Consider the following 16,925-nt stretch of genomic DNA (forward strand, 5'->3'; position numbering starts at 1 on the left):
ACAAACCTCAAGGAGACACTGGTACAAGCGCAGCAATATATAACACATAAAGGGGCATGGAGGACAGCATTAAACATCAACCCCTACTCAAATTCTCAAGCCGTGAGCTACTTTTCACAAAGCGGAGGGGGTAACTTGGTGGACCATGCAATACACAGTAAACAAGCATTAGCTAATCCAAAAGGTCTGGGTTTAATGTGCTATTATATGGAAGCATGTGTTATGCATGCCTGTGTTTGCTTGCTTTACCATATTAAAGCCAGGCCCAATGGAAGTATTTGAGTCCTCAAAGCCAATAATTATATCTTACTTTAGTCCTGAGATTTGTTTATTTGGTGACACCACCACAGAAAACAAAGTCATAAAAAGAGAACGAACACCTGTCAGAAAACCACAATAACTCATAATTCCATCAAGCAGCAAGGGCCCTTTCTTGATGGACTTTTCTGTCACAGCGCGCAGCCGAGCGCCTATTTTATGCGCCTGCAGGGGGTAAAGTCAATTAATTTACCCCAGTAGTTCTCTGGGCTAGTGGTTTATTTTCTGATAGTACAGAAACAGTGGGCAAGATTTGCCTCTTCCTGATTCTGATCTGTGCTGTTTGAAAATGAAGCACTAACCGAGAAATATGGGGTTAATTAATTCACTTTACCCCCTGCAAGTGCATAAAACAGATGCTCGGCTCTGTGCTGCGCCGGAAAATCTCATCATGATTCGTCCCCAGATGTGTTAACATAAGGTCAGTACCAGGAATAGTACATTATGACTGGCGATGAGAAATAAAAAAATTTTTCAAGTAGACCTGTTCCCGACTCGGTCTTAAAAATGTTGTTTTTAAGCTATGGAAAATCACTAAACTATCCTGGATAGATATTTCCACTGTAAAGCCACATAGGGAATTGTTTTTAAATGGAATTGATACCTCTTGAGTTCCAGTGCCATATCATGATGGGCTGGACTGGCTCCGCACAGAGGTGAGCACGTTTTTATTAGGGGTGGGTGGAATTTGCGTAGTCGCGCCACGCAAAGCTTAGCAAAACGGTAAAAAATCGCTGCGAGCATGCATAAATTCTGCAAACACGTGGAATTAGTTGTTCCGCCCGTTTGCGATACTTTTTTCCTATTCGCGAACACTGTTCACGTGCTCAAGGGGAAATATGTCATGAACATGCATTTTGAAAGCGCGAACAAGCAAAGATTCAGCAAAGCCGCGGATCGCGGAATTTTTGGCAATTCCGCGTTCTCTGCGGAATGCAAAATTACCCAAATTCCGCAAATTCCGTGAGCCGAACGGAATTTACCGCCCAGCCTAGTTTTTATGAGCTTACAGTGTGCCTGTGTAAAGTGATTTAATTTAACCTCACATCTCTGTGTTTAGTTTAGTGCATTATTTTAGGGAGCTCAGAGAGAGGCAAGCCCTGCTCACTGTTTGAGCTGAAATGTCTGAAAATCACTCCCTAATTCAGGAATATGGGCTCACTGCAAGCACAGAAAGCAGGCGATGAGTTCTACGTAATACAGCCCTTGATGTGCTTCATTATGAAAGCTGTTTTCGTTTCCCCTGTCTCTGCCTCCTTTGTATTCTAACCAGGAATGAAAATAACTTTTCTCTGCAGTGTTTGTTTGTTATAAAACCTCTTGGTATTTGTTGTTTGATTTTGTGACTATAAATGGGAATTGCAGCCTGTGAGAAACATGTCGCTCTAATTTAGTTACTTAAAGTTTTCTAATATGTATATACTGAGGCGCGACCTAGTAAATATCTCCTCTGAAATAATCTTATAGTTAGCAAGAGTTATAAACAGGTAGAAAGACAGACTTAAATTTTCTAATGTCATTTGTTCATTCCCTGAAGGCAAGTTTGTCAGAGGTATGTGAGATTGTCATTTTTTTGCCCACAAGGTGTTATTCCATGTTTCTTATCTCTGATTTATTTTTATTTACCAAGTGTCTGGAAAAATAGCACCCTTTGGAGAGATGGAGAGTGCAAGTGCTAATTAAACAAAGGCACAGATAGGGAGAGTTCCTAAAGGCCTGTTTCCTAATTCAGCAGTAATGCGCCGAACTGCATGCTTCAGTGAGCTCTTATCTGCAATGCTCTGTTCAGGTAGAATTTGAAGTCAGCACTTTAGACATAGACATGCATCAGTGGTCTTTGCTGCCTTGATCTCGGCAGTAGCATCCGAACTGTTATTATAGTGAAGTATTCAGCTTCTAAAGGATGCAGGGCAGCGAAGTGATTCAGTGAATGTGGTGCAGCCTGGTGGATTCGGGTCACATGTCTCTAAAAAGAATTTTGCGATTGTCAAACAGCGATTTTCGCTGAATCACTATTTGGTAATCGCAAAATGCTATGTATGCAAGGAATCACCTAAGACTTAGCGATTCCTTAATATTACCAAATAGCGATTCGGTAAATAGTGAATCATTATAAGGTAACACCACTCCATTTGTTCGAATGCTTTTGCATTAGCTAATTTGTGATTACCTAATTGGTAATCGCAAATTAGGTAATGCAAAGCCACGGGTGCCAAAGGGCCTGAAGACCCTCTGAAGCACCCCTCCCCCAAAAAATGTGCACATTTAAAGCACCCACATGCCCTGCATGTGTGCAGTGCACATCACTTTTAAAAATGCATTTTTGTGCATTTTTCAAAATTTGCACATGGTTACCATCCACTTGAAGATAATTGGTATTAGCATTTTCCTAAATGCACAGTTTGCATTTAGAAAATGCTTGGTACATGTGCTATGGGAATTGCTAAATGTTGTTCCTTGTTTGTATTTGCAATTTTAGGTAATTGCTATTTTTGTGATTCCCTAAAGTTGCGACCATGAAGCCTCTCATATATCCTGAAAGGACATTTTGCATTCGCAAACAGGTGAAATTACAGATTTACACCTTTTGCGAAGGCAAAATTGTTTGATACATGTGGCCCTTAGTGTCTTATTATGGAGTGCTCTCTCACTTATGAATCAGTGTAGGCTGGTGCACTCCTGTCACCCGGAATCAGTGCACTGTGGAGAGGTCAGTGTCACTAATGGCAGTTGGGCTTGTTAGTGTCCGTAGGATGCAGTACAGTCTGGTGACTTAGTGCCACTAGGGTGCAACTGGGTGGATTAGTGTCCCTATGATAGAGGGCTCTCTTGTAGGTTAATATACCTTGGATGCAATGTATTTGTGATCCTGTCCCCCGGATGCAGTACGGTGTGAGAAGGTCAGTGTCATTACAGGCAGCTAGGTATGATAGTGTCCTTAGGATGCGCCCCAGTGCTTTGTGGTGATTTAGTCTCATTAGTGTCCTTACTATGCAGTGTTCTGTGGTAGGATAATGCACCTAGGACACAATCTAGAGTGGTGCACTATCGTACCCCGAAAGCAGTGCAGTGTTACTACAGGCAGCTAGGTATGATAGTGTCCTTATGATGCACTGCAGTGCTCTGTGGTGATTTAGTCTCATTAGTGTCCTTACTATGCAGTGTTCTGTGGTAGGATAATGTACCTAGGATACAATCTAGATTGGTGCACTATCGTACCCCGAAAGCAGTGCAGTGTTACTACAGGCAGCTAGGTATGATAGTGTCCTTAGGATGCACCGCAGTGCTTTGTGGTGATTTAGTCTCATTAGTGTCCTTACTATGCAGTGTTCTGTGGTAGGATAATGTACCTAGGACACAATCCAGATTGGTGCACTATCGTACCCCGAAAGCAGTGCAGTGTTACTACAGGCAGCTAGGTATGATAGTGTCCTTAGGATGCGCCCGAGTGCTTTGTGGTGATTTAGTCTCATTAGTGTCCTTACTATGCAGTGTTCTGTGGTAGGATAATGTACCTAGGACACAATCTAGATTGGTGCACTATCGTACCCCGAAAGCAGTGCAGTGTTACTACAGGCAGCTAGGTATGATAGTGTCCTTAGGATGCGCCCGAGTGCTTTGTGGTGATTTAGTCTCATTAGTGTCCTTACTATGCAGTGTTCTGTGGTAGGATAATGTACCTAGGACACAATCTAGATTGGTGCACTATCGTACCCCGAAAGCAGTGCAATGTCACTATAGGCTGCTAGGTATGATAGTGTCCTTAGGATGCACCGCAGTGCTCTGTGGTGATTTAGTCTCATTAGTGTCCTTACTATGCCGTGTTCTATGGTAGGATAATGTACCTAGGACACAATCTAGGTTGGAGCACTATTGTTCCCCGAAAGCAGTGCAGTGTCACTACAGGCAGCTAGGTATGTTAGTGCCCTTATGACGCAGTGTTTAGTTATGATTTAGTATCATTAGTGTCCTTACTATGCAGTGCTCTGTGATAGGATAATGTACCTAGGACACAATCTAGGTTGGAGCACTATTGTTCCCCGAAAGCAGTGCAGTGTCACTACAGGCAGCTAGGTATGTTAGTGCCCTTATGACGCAGTGCTTAGTTGTGATTTAGTAACATTAGTGTCCTTACTATGCAGTGCTCTGTGATAGGATAATGTACCTAGGACACAATATAGATTGGTGCACTACTGTCCCACGAATGCAGTATTGTGTCACTACAGGCAGCTAGGTATGTTAGTGTCCTCAGAATGCAGTTCTCTGTGATAATTTAGTATCATCAGTTTCCTTATTACTCAGTGCTCTGTGGTAGGTGAATGGACCTAGGATGCAATCTAGATTGGTGCACTACTGTTTCCCGAATGTATTGCAGTGTCACTACTGGCAGCTAGGCATGTTAGTGTCCTTGGAATGCAGCACGCTGTGATGATTTAGTATCATCAGTGTCCTTATTATGCAGTGCTCTGCGGTAGCTTAATGTTCCTGGGATGCAGTATAGATTATTACAATACTGTTCCCCTCTTGTAGTACGGAGTCACTGCAGGCAGCTAGGTATGTTGGTTGTCTTACAATACAGAGCTCTGTGGTGATTTAGTCTCATGAGTGTCCTTACTATGCAGTGCTGGATGGTAGGGTAATGTACTTAGACCGCAATCTAGATTAGTGCACTACAGTCCTCCGAATGCAGTACAGTGTCGATACAGGGAGCTAGATATGTTAGTGTACTTAGGATGAAGTACTTTGTGGCAATATATCTTATTAAGGATGCAGTGCTTTGTTGTCTCTTGTTACCCAATAAAGTGGTGTGTCCTCAGAGTTCACTGTGGTGGGTTACTATCCTCTGCATGGAACACAGGGGCATATTACCAAGCCTGGCGAAATGACATTATAGCCGCTTTAGCGGCGATACTATCATCACCCTATTAGCAAGCTCTAACTGATGTTCGGGGCCCGCTTTACATGTCAGCGATGTTTATCGCTAATGACATGCAAAATGGGTGTACCCAACCTGTTAGCGACTGAAAGCAGTCGCTAACGTCGCTAACGCCTATTAGCAAGACAGGCGTAGCGATGGAAATATTCCCGCTATCGCCAAAAACTAACGCCTGCTCAGACCAGTTCTTAGCCATGCTATCCAATGGGAGGTGGATAACATGGCTAAGAGCATTTAGTCGCTAATGCGTGAATATCGCTGTATTCTCAGCGATATTCATGCATTTCGCCTGATTTTTATCGCTTTTGAGATAAACCTTGCTAATAGCAAGTTATCTCAGCGATAAAAAACAGTGATGCGCGGCGATAAAAATATTGCCGCTAACCCTACTTAGCGATAAATATCGCTATTTGTTGGTTATATGCCCCTTAGTGTTTTTGGTGAGTTTCTTTTGGCTGTCTTAAGAATCAATGGGCCTGATTCACAGAACTAATTTACGACAAAATCCTAAACTTACTACTTTTGGTATTCACAGAAGGCATTTCATAGACCTAAATTAGGATTTTGTCTTAAATTAGGATTTTGTCCTAAATTAGGATTTTGACTTAAATTAGGATTTTGTTTTACGCTAGGATTTTTGTCCTAAATTAGGATTTTGTCCTAAATTAAGATTTTGTCCTAAATTAGGATTCTGTCTTAAATTAGGATTTTGTCTTAAGTATAATTTAAGACAAAATCCTAATTTAAGACAAAATCCTAATTTAAGACAAAATCCTAATTTAAGACTACTAAATGCCTTCTGTGAATACCAAAAGTAGTAAGTTTAGGATTGTGTTGTAAGTTAGTTCTGTGACTCGTCGCCTAAGTGTACAGTGCAGTGTAATTTTTTTGTGCCCCGTAAAATGCAATGCAAAGTGGTACATTAGTGCTGTTGTGATGTAGGACATTTTGATAGGGTATTGTGCATAGGATAAGATTATGTGGGACATGTACCAGACTGCAGTGATCTTTGCTTGTGACGTCACCCTGGCTTGCTTGAAATGAGAAGCGATATCTGGTACTTTGTAATTAGTTATATTTTGAGGATGCAGTGCAGTGTGGTGAATAGTGTTCTTAGGATTCAATGCAACATTATTAGTTATTGTCCATGATGCGGTGCAGTGGGTTAGTATCGATAGAATATGGTGATGGTTGTGCCTCGGATGAAGTGCAGTGAAGTTACTTAGTATTCCTTGGAAGGAGTGCATTGTGTCTAACAGTGTAACGGGTTAGTCTCCATGGAATACACTGCAGTATGGTGGGTTGGTATCTCTAGAAAGTAATGCATAGTGGTGATTTGGTGCCGATTTAAATGTTGCCAATAAGCATACTCCATCGTAACAGCAACTGAGTTTGCATATCACCAACATTATGGTCCACCCACCCAATTTAAAAGTGAGCGGATCATATTAGATTGCCCCATTTTCACTGTGGCAAAACTGCCTTGACGGCCTGATGGATTAAGGTTCATCAGAGAATTGGCTACATGTCTGTCCACCTAATGTGGATGAGCGGACAGATAGCAGTTTTTACTGCCTGTCACCACTTTGGGATTTATTTATTTTTTTAAATAAAAAAGTAAACTGTTTGGTGCAGGGCTCCATTATGTTGACGGAGCGCTGCACCGAACTGTAAAAAGCATTGACAGGAACTGCCTTGATGGCAGTTCTTGGCAACACTTTAAGAAATGACCACCAGCCTCTCGGTCATTTCATCATTTGGTGGGTGGAGGTGAGATCAAGGTTATATATTAAATGATTCCATCACCCTGACTGCAATATATCAGTCTGCCAACATATAAATCTGCCCCTGAATGTCTCTTTAGTGTAAAGCAGTGTGGTTTGTTAGTGCTCCCATGACATATTGTGTGCTTATAAGATTCCTAAGATGCAGTGAAGTTGAGTGGGTTAGTGCCCCAAGGTTGCAATGCAGTGTAGTGGTTCGATGTAACACAAGGAAGACACCAGGCATGGAAGTCCTCCACACAGTGCAATTACAAAATGCACCTGATGTACAGCCTTGACCATCAATGAAATGCAGAGAAGGCATATTCTACAGGTGCTTTATCAAACACACAAAAAGATGATGGCAGGAATGCTTTCAAATAGTGTAACTACTGGCAATCACTCTGTGTAAACACCTAATCAATCATTTTTCACCCACCATGCCACTCTAAACAGAGACCAACCTTATGCAAATCAGTACTCACTCTGCCCCTGAAGAGAAGTCCATTGCTGAGGCAGCCTACAGTATGTTCTTGAGGAGGCCTTGCCTAGCAGTTCAGGATGAGCTGTTGCCATGAGAATCTGGGTCAGTACTGATTTCCACAAGATGGGCCTCCATCTAGACTGGCACAGTTGACGAAAAACAGATTGGAGTACTACCCAGAGTGATTGCCAATGGTTTAGGCTATTTGCAAGCACTCCTCCTATTATCACCTTTTGTGTGTCTAATGTTATGCCCTTAGAGTGGCAAGGGGTGTGCTAAAATGTGGGTCCCTGACTTTCTGATCCACTGAATACAAAAAGATATGCTTCACTGATGAGGCCTACCAATGCTGAAACTAATCTGGAGTTGTTGGTGGTACCTTCTGAACAAGGCCTCATCTGGCAGTCCAGAAGGGACTATTACCACGAGATGCGGGGTTGGTACTGATTTGCATAAGGTGGGCTTCTGTCTAGAGTAGCGGACCAGAATGATTGCTAGTGGTTTAGACTATTTGCAAGCATACTTCTCATCACCTTTCTTGTATTTGTGATATTCTAATGTTGCAACAATAAACTTCATGAATTGACAGTGCACTTTGCAAGGGTGAATGAACGCCAATTAGAATCACAGAACTCTCTACAAGTCTAAGCATTTCATAGAATTATCATTGCTGTTTATGTATTATGTCAGCATTGAAAGCTAAAGCCATCATCAGCAGGACCTGAAAATGGCCCTTTGTCTCAAAGGAGAGTGCAAATAAATGAATTAGAGATTGTGTTTACCAGAGAAGTCTGGTGGACCAGAATGGGAGTAGACTTGTCCAACACGGCGTTTGTAAAACATATACTACAATTCTATTATAGAGCCTAAACCAAAAACTATTTAGGCATAGCTATGTACTTACAACATAGCACGGATAGTAGCAGTGATGGATTTGTAAAAGAATAAGTCCTGCTACCCAAAGTATAGCTCAGAATCCTAAGGGAGACGCTATTGAATGTCCGGGATGCTGAACACCAAGGATCCCTAGTCTTGATTCCACATTATGCCTCTTTCATCCACCACCAGACACTCACTACCCATTTATCTCATTCTTTTATGTTCATTTTTATCCTTGCTTTCTTTCTTTGTCAATGTTGTTTCATAATTCTCTTCCTCCTTTCCCCCTGTTGTGTTATGCCTCTTATTCTGGGTCAAATTCTGATGAGGGAAAATAAGTGCTGATCCTCAAAAATGAGAATCAGTGGGCCCCACCTGTAACGACCAGCTCAATTTAGCGATGGATATTAGTTTAGTTGGATCAGAAACTTGTCACGTGTTGTAATCCCAAAAGGGATGGCATTGCTTTTCACCTCTCTGGGAAAAGGAGTAGCACTTGTATGATGATAAATAATCTATACAAAGAGGCTGAGGCAAAAGAACACCGCGCCTAACAGTTTTTTTTTCAAAACTCTTTTTATTGTACAGCTTGTATCAGGGAGTGATTACAAAACCTAAATGGGGCACGTCAGATCTACTAGCTTCTATATACAATACAAGTATTTTTTCCTGAATATGAACAAAAAACATATCCTGCATTGAGCACCTCCCCAACCTACCCCCCCTCCCCCCACCCCCAAAAGCTGGCACTTAATGAATCGTTGGAGCCCGTTGATACAAATAGATGAAGACATGAACACTGGTTGCAAGTTGAACCCCCCTACCCACCACCTCAAGCAAGTATCACATTGTTACAGTCCCCTACTGTAAGTCTGGATTGCCTAATAGGTATCCCGTTAATGGGGCATGAGGCTACGGGCAGTTCCTCCGCATAAATTCCCAGCAGCTCCCTGCAACAAAGTAAGTCTCGTATCCATCTTTTGACTGTTGGTAGGGTTTTAGCCCCCCAGCATTGCGCAATCACCGACTTGGCAAACAGCGTGGAAACAGCCACTAAATGCCTATTGCATGGCTTAGGGCCATTAACCCAACCTAAAGAGCACACGGCGGGCGAACACGGCACCGACTCCAGCACCACTTTCGTGAGCACATTCGCAACATTGGCCCAAAAAGCCTGTATACCAGCACAACCCACACGAGGTGCAGGAAGTCTGCATCCTCCTGTCTACACCGCACACAACTAACGCTGTCCCGCAACTCAAATCTGTGCAACTGAACTGGCGTGTAATAGATCTGGTGCAGATATTTAAAGTGGCACCTAACACTTTAGTGGGCAAGGATTACAATAGATCAGGGTAGTGCACGAGTCCAGAAGAAAAGCTCCCTTCGTCTTCCACATGGGAGAGACTCCATAAACAATTACAACAAAAGAGGGCTCACCACTACTATTTTCTTGTCATACAAATATTTTACAACAAATTATGGCTATGTAGACACTAATGTTCAATTTAAGCAAAAACAAAGCATGTGAGATCAACCGGTCCTTGTATTTCACAAGGACCGGTTGATCTCACATGCTTTGTTTTTGCTTCAATTGTACATTAGTGTCTACATAGACACAATTTGTTGTAAAATATTTGTTGTGTGCAAGTGTATCGCGTTGTAATTTTCTGGTGTGCTGGCCTCGGCCGACAAACATTGGAGGGGTTAAAGGGCTGATCCCCTCACCCGTTTATGCACCACATCTCTAACCAGGATTTCTAGAAACTCTTGCGTGCACTTTCAGCAGTGCGCCCTTTCTTTCTTTTCCCTGACTAAAAACCCTTCAGAGACATTACACCACAGGACCTTCATCATGTGCTAACAGACTCATCGGTCCCATAGAAGGACACTGAATCCATAAATGGAACAATGACTGCGATGCCCTAACTGATATTTTTGGTTTTGGAAAAAATCTAGTCTGAGAACACTTACCACCAAGTGGGCCATCCACTCACGGATACTGTCTCATTAAAAGGCCTAGGGAAATTTTACATTGTGGACAAATTCACTGTACAACTTAAACTATGAAATCTCATGCCCACTGCTTTACCTAGAAGAACCTCTGTTTGAAGCCCTGAAGCAGTCCTTTGGGACGAAACAAGTTGGCTACGTTTGAGTCAAAAAAGATGGTTTTAAAAAAAATAAAGAAAATGAGTAAAGAAATCTCTTCTTTTGAATAAACACAATAGAGTCTTTGTGTTACATTGATCAGTTGAATTAAATTGTATAGAGTTGATTTTCATATTGTTACAGCAAGAAAACAGTAGTGCTGAGCCACCTATTTTTGCACTTGTTTAATAATAATACACATTGAGTAAAAAGAGACAATCTTTCTGTTTGTGAAATGCCCTATGACCCTCTTAGTGATCCAGGATAAGACTGGTGGAAATTCCACTTCACTAGTTTTATTGGTCCCTAATGCGTGCATTGATATTTATAAAGTGCAACCTAGCCAAGAAGCAATGAAGTGCTGTAAATTATTATATCTTTTGAATTATGACTCTGGATTATAATTCACTTTTGATGCACAGAGATCAAGTTATTTGCCCAGAATCTCACAATTTTCAAACAAGTCCCAGGATTCAAACCCAGATCTCCAGGTTCAAAGTCAACAGCATAGCCAATACACCACATCGCCTTTCCTAATAGTGTATTTTTTGTGTTCATTGTTGTTACATTTCTAGGCTGGTAAAAATAATCTATTTATTTGTGTTTTCCTCAGGCCTTTGTCTTACTGGTGGAGTCGGGTGCAGTCACTACTATACTGCAGTGAAAGTGGCTTCCAAGGGGCATTCCTAGAGCACAGCAAGACCTGCATCTGTCCTTACAAACAAGTTCTGTGCCAGGGCTCAATCCCATGCACCGTGGGGGAGGGCTCCTCCTGTACAAGCTGCGAAACAGAGGATGCCAGCCGCTGCAGTAGCTGCAACATGGGCTATGTTGCCATCCATGGGCAGTGCCAACCAGAAGTAGCAGATGCTCCTGAGCGCTACTTGGGGCTGGAGGCAGACCTGCCTGACCTGGAACAGAAGTATCTTCTGCAGCGACGAGACCCTCGTATTCTCCTGGCCAATGCCATCTTCATAAGCAACGACCTCCGATTGGGTGTTTGGTTTGACCCTTCTTGGCGTAAAAGGATGCTGCTCACCTTCAAATCAAACAAGTACCGACCGGGACTGCTGCACATACTGCTTGGCATATCCCTGCAGGTGTGCCTCACGAAGAACAGCACTCTTGAGCCCATCATGGCAATCTACGTCAACCCCTTTGGGGGAAGTCACTCTGAAAGCTGGTTCATGCCCGTGGGTGAAGGGAGCTACCCAGACTGGGTAAGGACTAAGACGGACTCGTCTTCACAGTGCCAGAACTGGACGCTCACTCTGGGCAATAGATGGAAGTCCTTCTTTGAGACAGTACATGTCTATCTGAGGAGCCGAATTAAAGTGGAAGATGAAAGCACTAATCAGACATTGTACTATGAGCCGCTGGAGGCACCTGACCCTTCCAGGAACTTGGGCTATATGAAGATTAACAGTTTACAGGTTTTTGGGTACAGCCTGCCCTTTGACCAGCAGGCCATTCGGGATCTAACGCTGCAAGTGGAGTACCCATATACTAGTGATCCACGGGATAGGGTCATGATGGAACTGCTAGAACTCAGGGATAGAGTGAACAGTCTTTCCCCACCTGGTCCCACCCGTCTCGACTTCTTCACCTGCCTTCTCCGGCACAGGCTCAAGCTGCCCATCAACGAAGTTGGTAGGATCCAAAGCTCCCTAAGGGCCTTTAATGCTAGACTGCCAAACTCTGTAGAGTATGAGACGGCCAAGCTGTGCAGCTAGCCTCTCTAAGACTGCGAACGCCTCACTAAAACCTCAACTGCTTTGGGTTAGCCTTTGTGGGACACTATATGCCTGCCTGGGACCCTCATTGCCCTTGGGATGTTCAGTTTCATGGGTTGCTTAACCTGGGATCTTCACTGCTAACAGAAAATATTCTGGAACCTCTAGTTGTTGGGAACATACAGGTTGTGTGGCTAACCTCCTTGGAATCTGCACTGCTGGAGGAGCTGTCCGCCACATCCACCACATGTGACGACCATTCCCTAGGTTCTAGTTTGTAAGGACCCTAAACTGCTCTGCTGAGAATCAATTCCATGTACCACCCCTAGTTATGTTACTGCGTTCTACATATATAGCACTCTTTTACAGAGGAAGGTCACTCCCTGGGAGACATGGAAGTGATTTATTCAGTGATTGCTTTAGTTACCTTGATTGTACAGTGCCAGGTTAGTTTCATTTGGATCTCCAGTGCTGGGAATTTTTCACTGGACAATCCAATTCAAATTAGGCCAGCTTTACCCATGCATATTCTGGCCCATGGTAAAAATATGCAGTGTGGATCTTCTTCCCTAGACTCTACAGAGGGTAATTTCTTGGTCTCTCCTTTGTGGGGAATCGGTGCTCCGGGATATCCAGGGCTTGGTTACTACCCCAGTGCTGTATTGCTTTCATGGCATATTCTGTACAGCGTTATATTAAACAGCTCGCTGGTGCCAGAATTATTTCCCTGGGACCTCCAGTAAAAGGTTTGTTCCTAAATACTCTCCAGTTCTGGAATTTCTTTTCCCGGGTTGTCCAGTGCTGAATGACTTACTGTGAGTACTCCAGTGATTGAGTAGTTTTGGGGGTTCACTTGTGCTGGCCTTTTCTCGGGTTCTCTCTTTCTGGATTCCTGTTTATGAGTTCCCCAATACTTGGTTATTTCTTGGAGTTCTCCGGGACTGAGGAATATTCCCTTGGTTTGTTTTCATAGGTTCACATGTGCTGGGTAATTTTGTATGAAGTTTCCAGCAATGAGGTAATTTCCTTGGGTTGTCCACATCTGAGTCTAGTTTCTTAGGCTTGCCCTGTCTTTGGGCCTGGGTGAACTGCTCAACTTGGTTATGATTGTAATTTAAAAAACTCATAATTAAACCATGAACATTGAAATGTATTGGAAGGTTATTATTCAAACAATACCTTGTTAAACATCTAAATCTGTGCTACAGAATAAAATAGGAAAATCAAATTCTGTAAAAGTTGTTTACTTGGAGCGTCGGAGATTCAGATTGAGGTGAGAGTGAAAAGAAATATGGATGTCTGATCTCTCCTAAAAAGAAAGAAAGAAAGAATGAAACAGATGGGGGAAAACTGTGTGGGGGGGGGGAATCAGGTCTTGATCTAGTGTGTGGTTGTTCTTGCATACCCTCAATTTAGTGGGAGTCTCTCCAGGTCCTGCAAGCCTGATTAAATTCACATTCTCTATACTAGAAGCCCAGCTTTATTCCTCTGTCCCGCCTCACAGTGGTTTCCCTAAAGGGACCCAAACTCCCAGTATATTTCTATGTCTAACAGAATGTGAAGGGAGTTTCCTCCTGGTGGCATGTTTGGGTATATGGAAATGTGGACCCTCTCCTGTTAGTTCTCACCTGTAGTTTTCTGATTTCACTAGTACTATTGCTGTAGCAACAGCAGCAGCATTGCTAAGTAGCACTAGCATTAGTACATTCTTTACAGGGGTTCATCATGTCACCTTTTGCAACGTGAATGCTGACACCGCTTTAACATCTATATAACACCTTCTACCCGGAAATATAAGCTCTACAACCATAACTTATTAACCATCATTTTCTATTCAGTAACAAGACAGTTTGAGAAAGTTCCTTTCGCAAGTAAGGGTCATCTTTATGGAACTCTTTAAAAATGCACTTAAGAATGGTGAACACTTGTTTTTAAGATTCACAAGGCTGTTAAAGATTAGACCTCACCCCCATGCCACCTCAGTTTGTACACAAACAAACGCATCAGTCTTGAACCTGCTCTAAACCAAGGCGGCATGGTAGACTAAAAACGAGGGACTGGGATGCAGCACAAGCGAATGCTAGTGGTTGGGATTCATTCAGGAATCCCATCCATCACCTTATTGTTATAATTGACACCCTAAGTGTGATGGGTATGTCGATGGATATGTCTAGACATGGGTCCCATGCTTACTGTTCCACTGTTCCACTGGAATCAACCTATAGCTGGCAGATGAGCAATTATCAGGGTGACACCGGTCTCAGGTTGCTTGTATTGTGGTTCAAGGAGGACCTGGCTTGGCAGTTCAGACTGGACTGTTCCCATTGGAGCAGGGTCAAGACTGAATTGCATATGGCTGGGTCCAAACTGAGATGGCATGGTGGGCCAAAATGATGGATTAGTATCAGGATGAGTGAATGCCTGTGGCGCGCACTGCATCGCATTTTGCGATGCAAGGCGCACTACCAAATTCGTTTTATTAATTAAATTGTTTACTTACCTGCAATTATCCATATGCCGGTTTTTAGCACCCCCCACCATGGCCCTCCCCTGCCCCGCCTCCCTGCCCCACCGTAACTCCCTCCACAGCCTGCGGCTGTTCTCGAGTATTATTGCATCCCAACGACATACTGAAGGATGGAAAGCCCTGATCCCTTCCACTAGGGACACAGCAGATCCTTGTACAGATTGACAAGATGAGTTGAATAGCTATTGTTTTCGTAATTGTCTTTCCTTGGCAGAGGACATGACATGAGAGATGTATATTGGTCATGACATCTTCAGCAGTTGAGATTTTTTTATGTGTGCAGTTCGTTCACTAATGTTTAAAAGTCGGGAATAGATCCATGGGCTAGTGGAGAGTTTTTTAAATGAAAGTAAGGGCGGAGGGTAGATGGTAGAGGATCCAGGTGGTGCACAGAGGGTTTGATGCCCCCATACATTTCCACAGATCCTCTTTGTATAATGGAGTGCATTTTAACCATTCATGTTTGAATTTATACAGCTGAGGTTAACATGTGTAGGTTTCCTCTGTGACATTGATGTATTATATGATGCTTTTTTAGATTATCATTGGATGCATTATTCAGAGTAGGATTGATTTTTGGTTTGACATAGTCTCTGATTTTTTAAAAGGTCCTAAGGTGTTGAGAAGCATCCTGCACTTCTTTTTAAAAGAAAGAGGGTTTGTTTTGAAATTTTCTGCTTTTGTAAATGTTCTTGTCAGTTGTAGTCAGGAGAGTGGTTGTGAAGAGCTTTTCTGAGTACTACCTATGCTTTGTTTTTCTTAGGTTGACCCTTATGACGACTTATTATGGATGACTAAGAAGGTGATTTGTGGAGTGTGGAACGGAATACTGTATTGGATTCTTTTAATTCAAAGTTTACAGGAATTATGGTTTTGATGTTTTTGAACTAGAGGAAAATGGGCATTTAGAGGTAATTTCCAGATTTTGGGAATGATGTGGACAATGCAAGCTAGACGGTCCAGTTTTATGTTGAATGGCAGTAGGGGAGGATTGCACCAGTTTCCCTTTATAGGCTGCATGATGTAGGTTGCTTGGGTGAGAGATTATCACGTTTAGGATGTTTGTAGCTTTTTATGAGGGAGTGAAGTGAAAGTTGATCAAATTCAAATTGCTTCTGAAGACCACTTGTGCCCAACAAGTCAGGTTGTAATTAAATTAATGTTGAAGTCATCAAGAAAACTACTTTCAGAGTACAACACTTGATTTTCAATCATCTATCCAAAGAGACCTTCAACAAGACAATTTGTGAAATTAAGTATTTTCTGTTGCAGGGATTCTGCTCTGGAACAGAACTATGCTTGGAACCATAGAACATCGGCATGTAGGGACTGAGTTACCATACTATCTCAGTATCTATGAGTCCGAGTTTGATTAGCTATACTGCCTCACATGCCCTCGTAACCTTAGCAGAGAAACAAGTGAATTGACACCCCAGAACACAACCCTCTCGACCCTCTCAGGGATTGCGGTGGCAGGCCACACCTGTTGGTTCTCCTCACTCGTACTTGTCCACAATAAGATAACCAGGAGACACAAAGGCACATTTATTTAAACTATTGTGCTCTGAAATACAGTATACGTGCCACAATTAGAAAAAAAAAGCATAATAAAAATACTGTTAGCATGGTTAATAATCCATATACCATGAAAAGCCCTATCATTTTAAAAGACAAACTAACCTAACACCCCTTCCCTGATACTAAAGCTAGATGATTATAAATAAAAGATCTCTGGGATTACTGTCAGATCCCGTACCTTAGCATATACAGATGGACGCACTACATCGCAGCAGATAGAGTGCTCTTGTCTCAGAACTCTCCTTCCATGTGTGTGTTTTTGGCTCATGTGCTCATTTACATAATAGGACATGGGTGCACATAAACAACATCTGCATTCTTGTGTTATTTCAAGGTGCTAGTGCCTAGCCAGAAAGAATAACAAGGGACATTGTTGTTTGACCTTCTCTGTGGTGTTCTGACTAAATCCCAGGAACATAACAGAGAGAGCAAAAGCATATACAGGTTCTGTGTGAAAGTACAATGTGGCAAAAAAACATACAAGCTTATTTAGTAACGTTTGCAGAGGAAAAATGGGTCCTACAATGTGCACAGCTAGGCTACCAGTAGGGAAAAC

The 16,925-nt window shown here is 42.6% G+C and overlaps 1 protein-coding gene across 1 annotated transcript in view; it reads left to right on the forward strand.

The window, feature by feature from the left end:
- The window catches only part of BRINP2 (BMP/retinoic acid inducible neural specific 2), a 254,992-nt gene extending 241,509 nt beyond the window's left edge, over positions 1-13,483 (forward strand). Inside the window, exon 8 of the mRNA XM_078642029.1 lies at positions 11,145-13,483. Within this exon, the coding sequence (XP_078498155.1) occupies positions 11,145-12,264 (1,120 nt within the window). The 3' untranslated portion in view covers positions 12,265-13,483. The remainder of the gene's footprint in view (positions 1-11,144) is intronic.
- Positions 13,484-16,925: the final 3,442 nt, after the last annotated feature.

The sequence above is a fragment of the Lissotriton helveticus genome, chromosome 1_1, assembly GCF_964261635.1.
Source record: "Lissotriton helveticus chromosome 1_1, aLisHel1.1, whole genome shotgun sequence".
In the NCBI taxonomy this organism is placed as follows: Eukaryota; Metazoa; Chordata; class Amphibia; order Caudata; family Salamandridae; genus Lissotriton; species Lissotriton helveticus.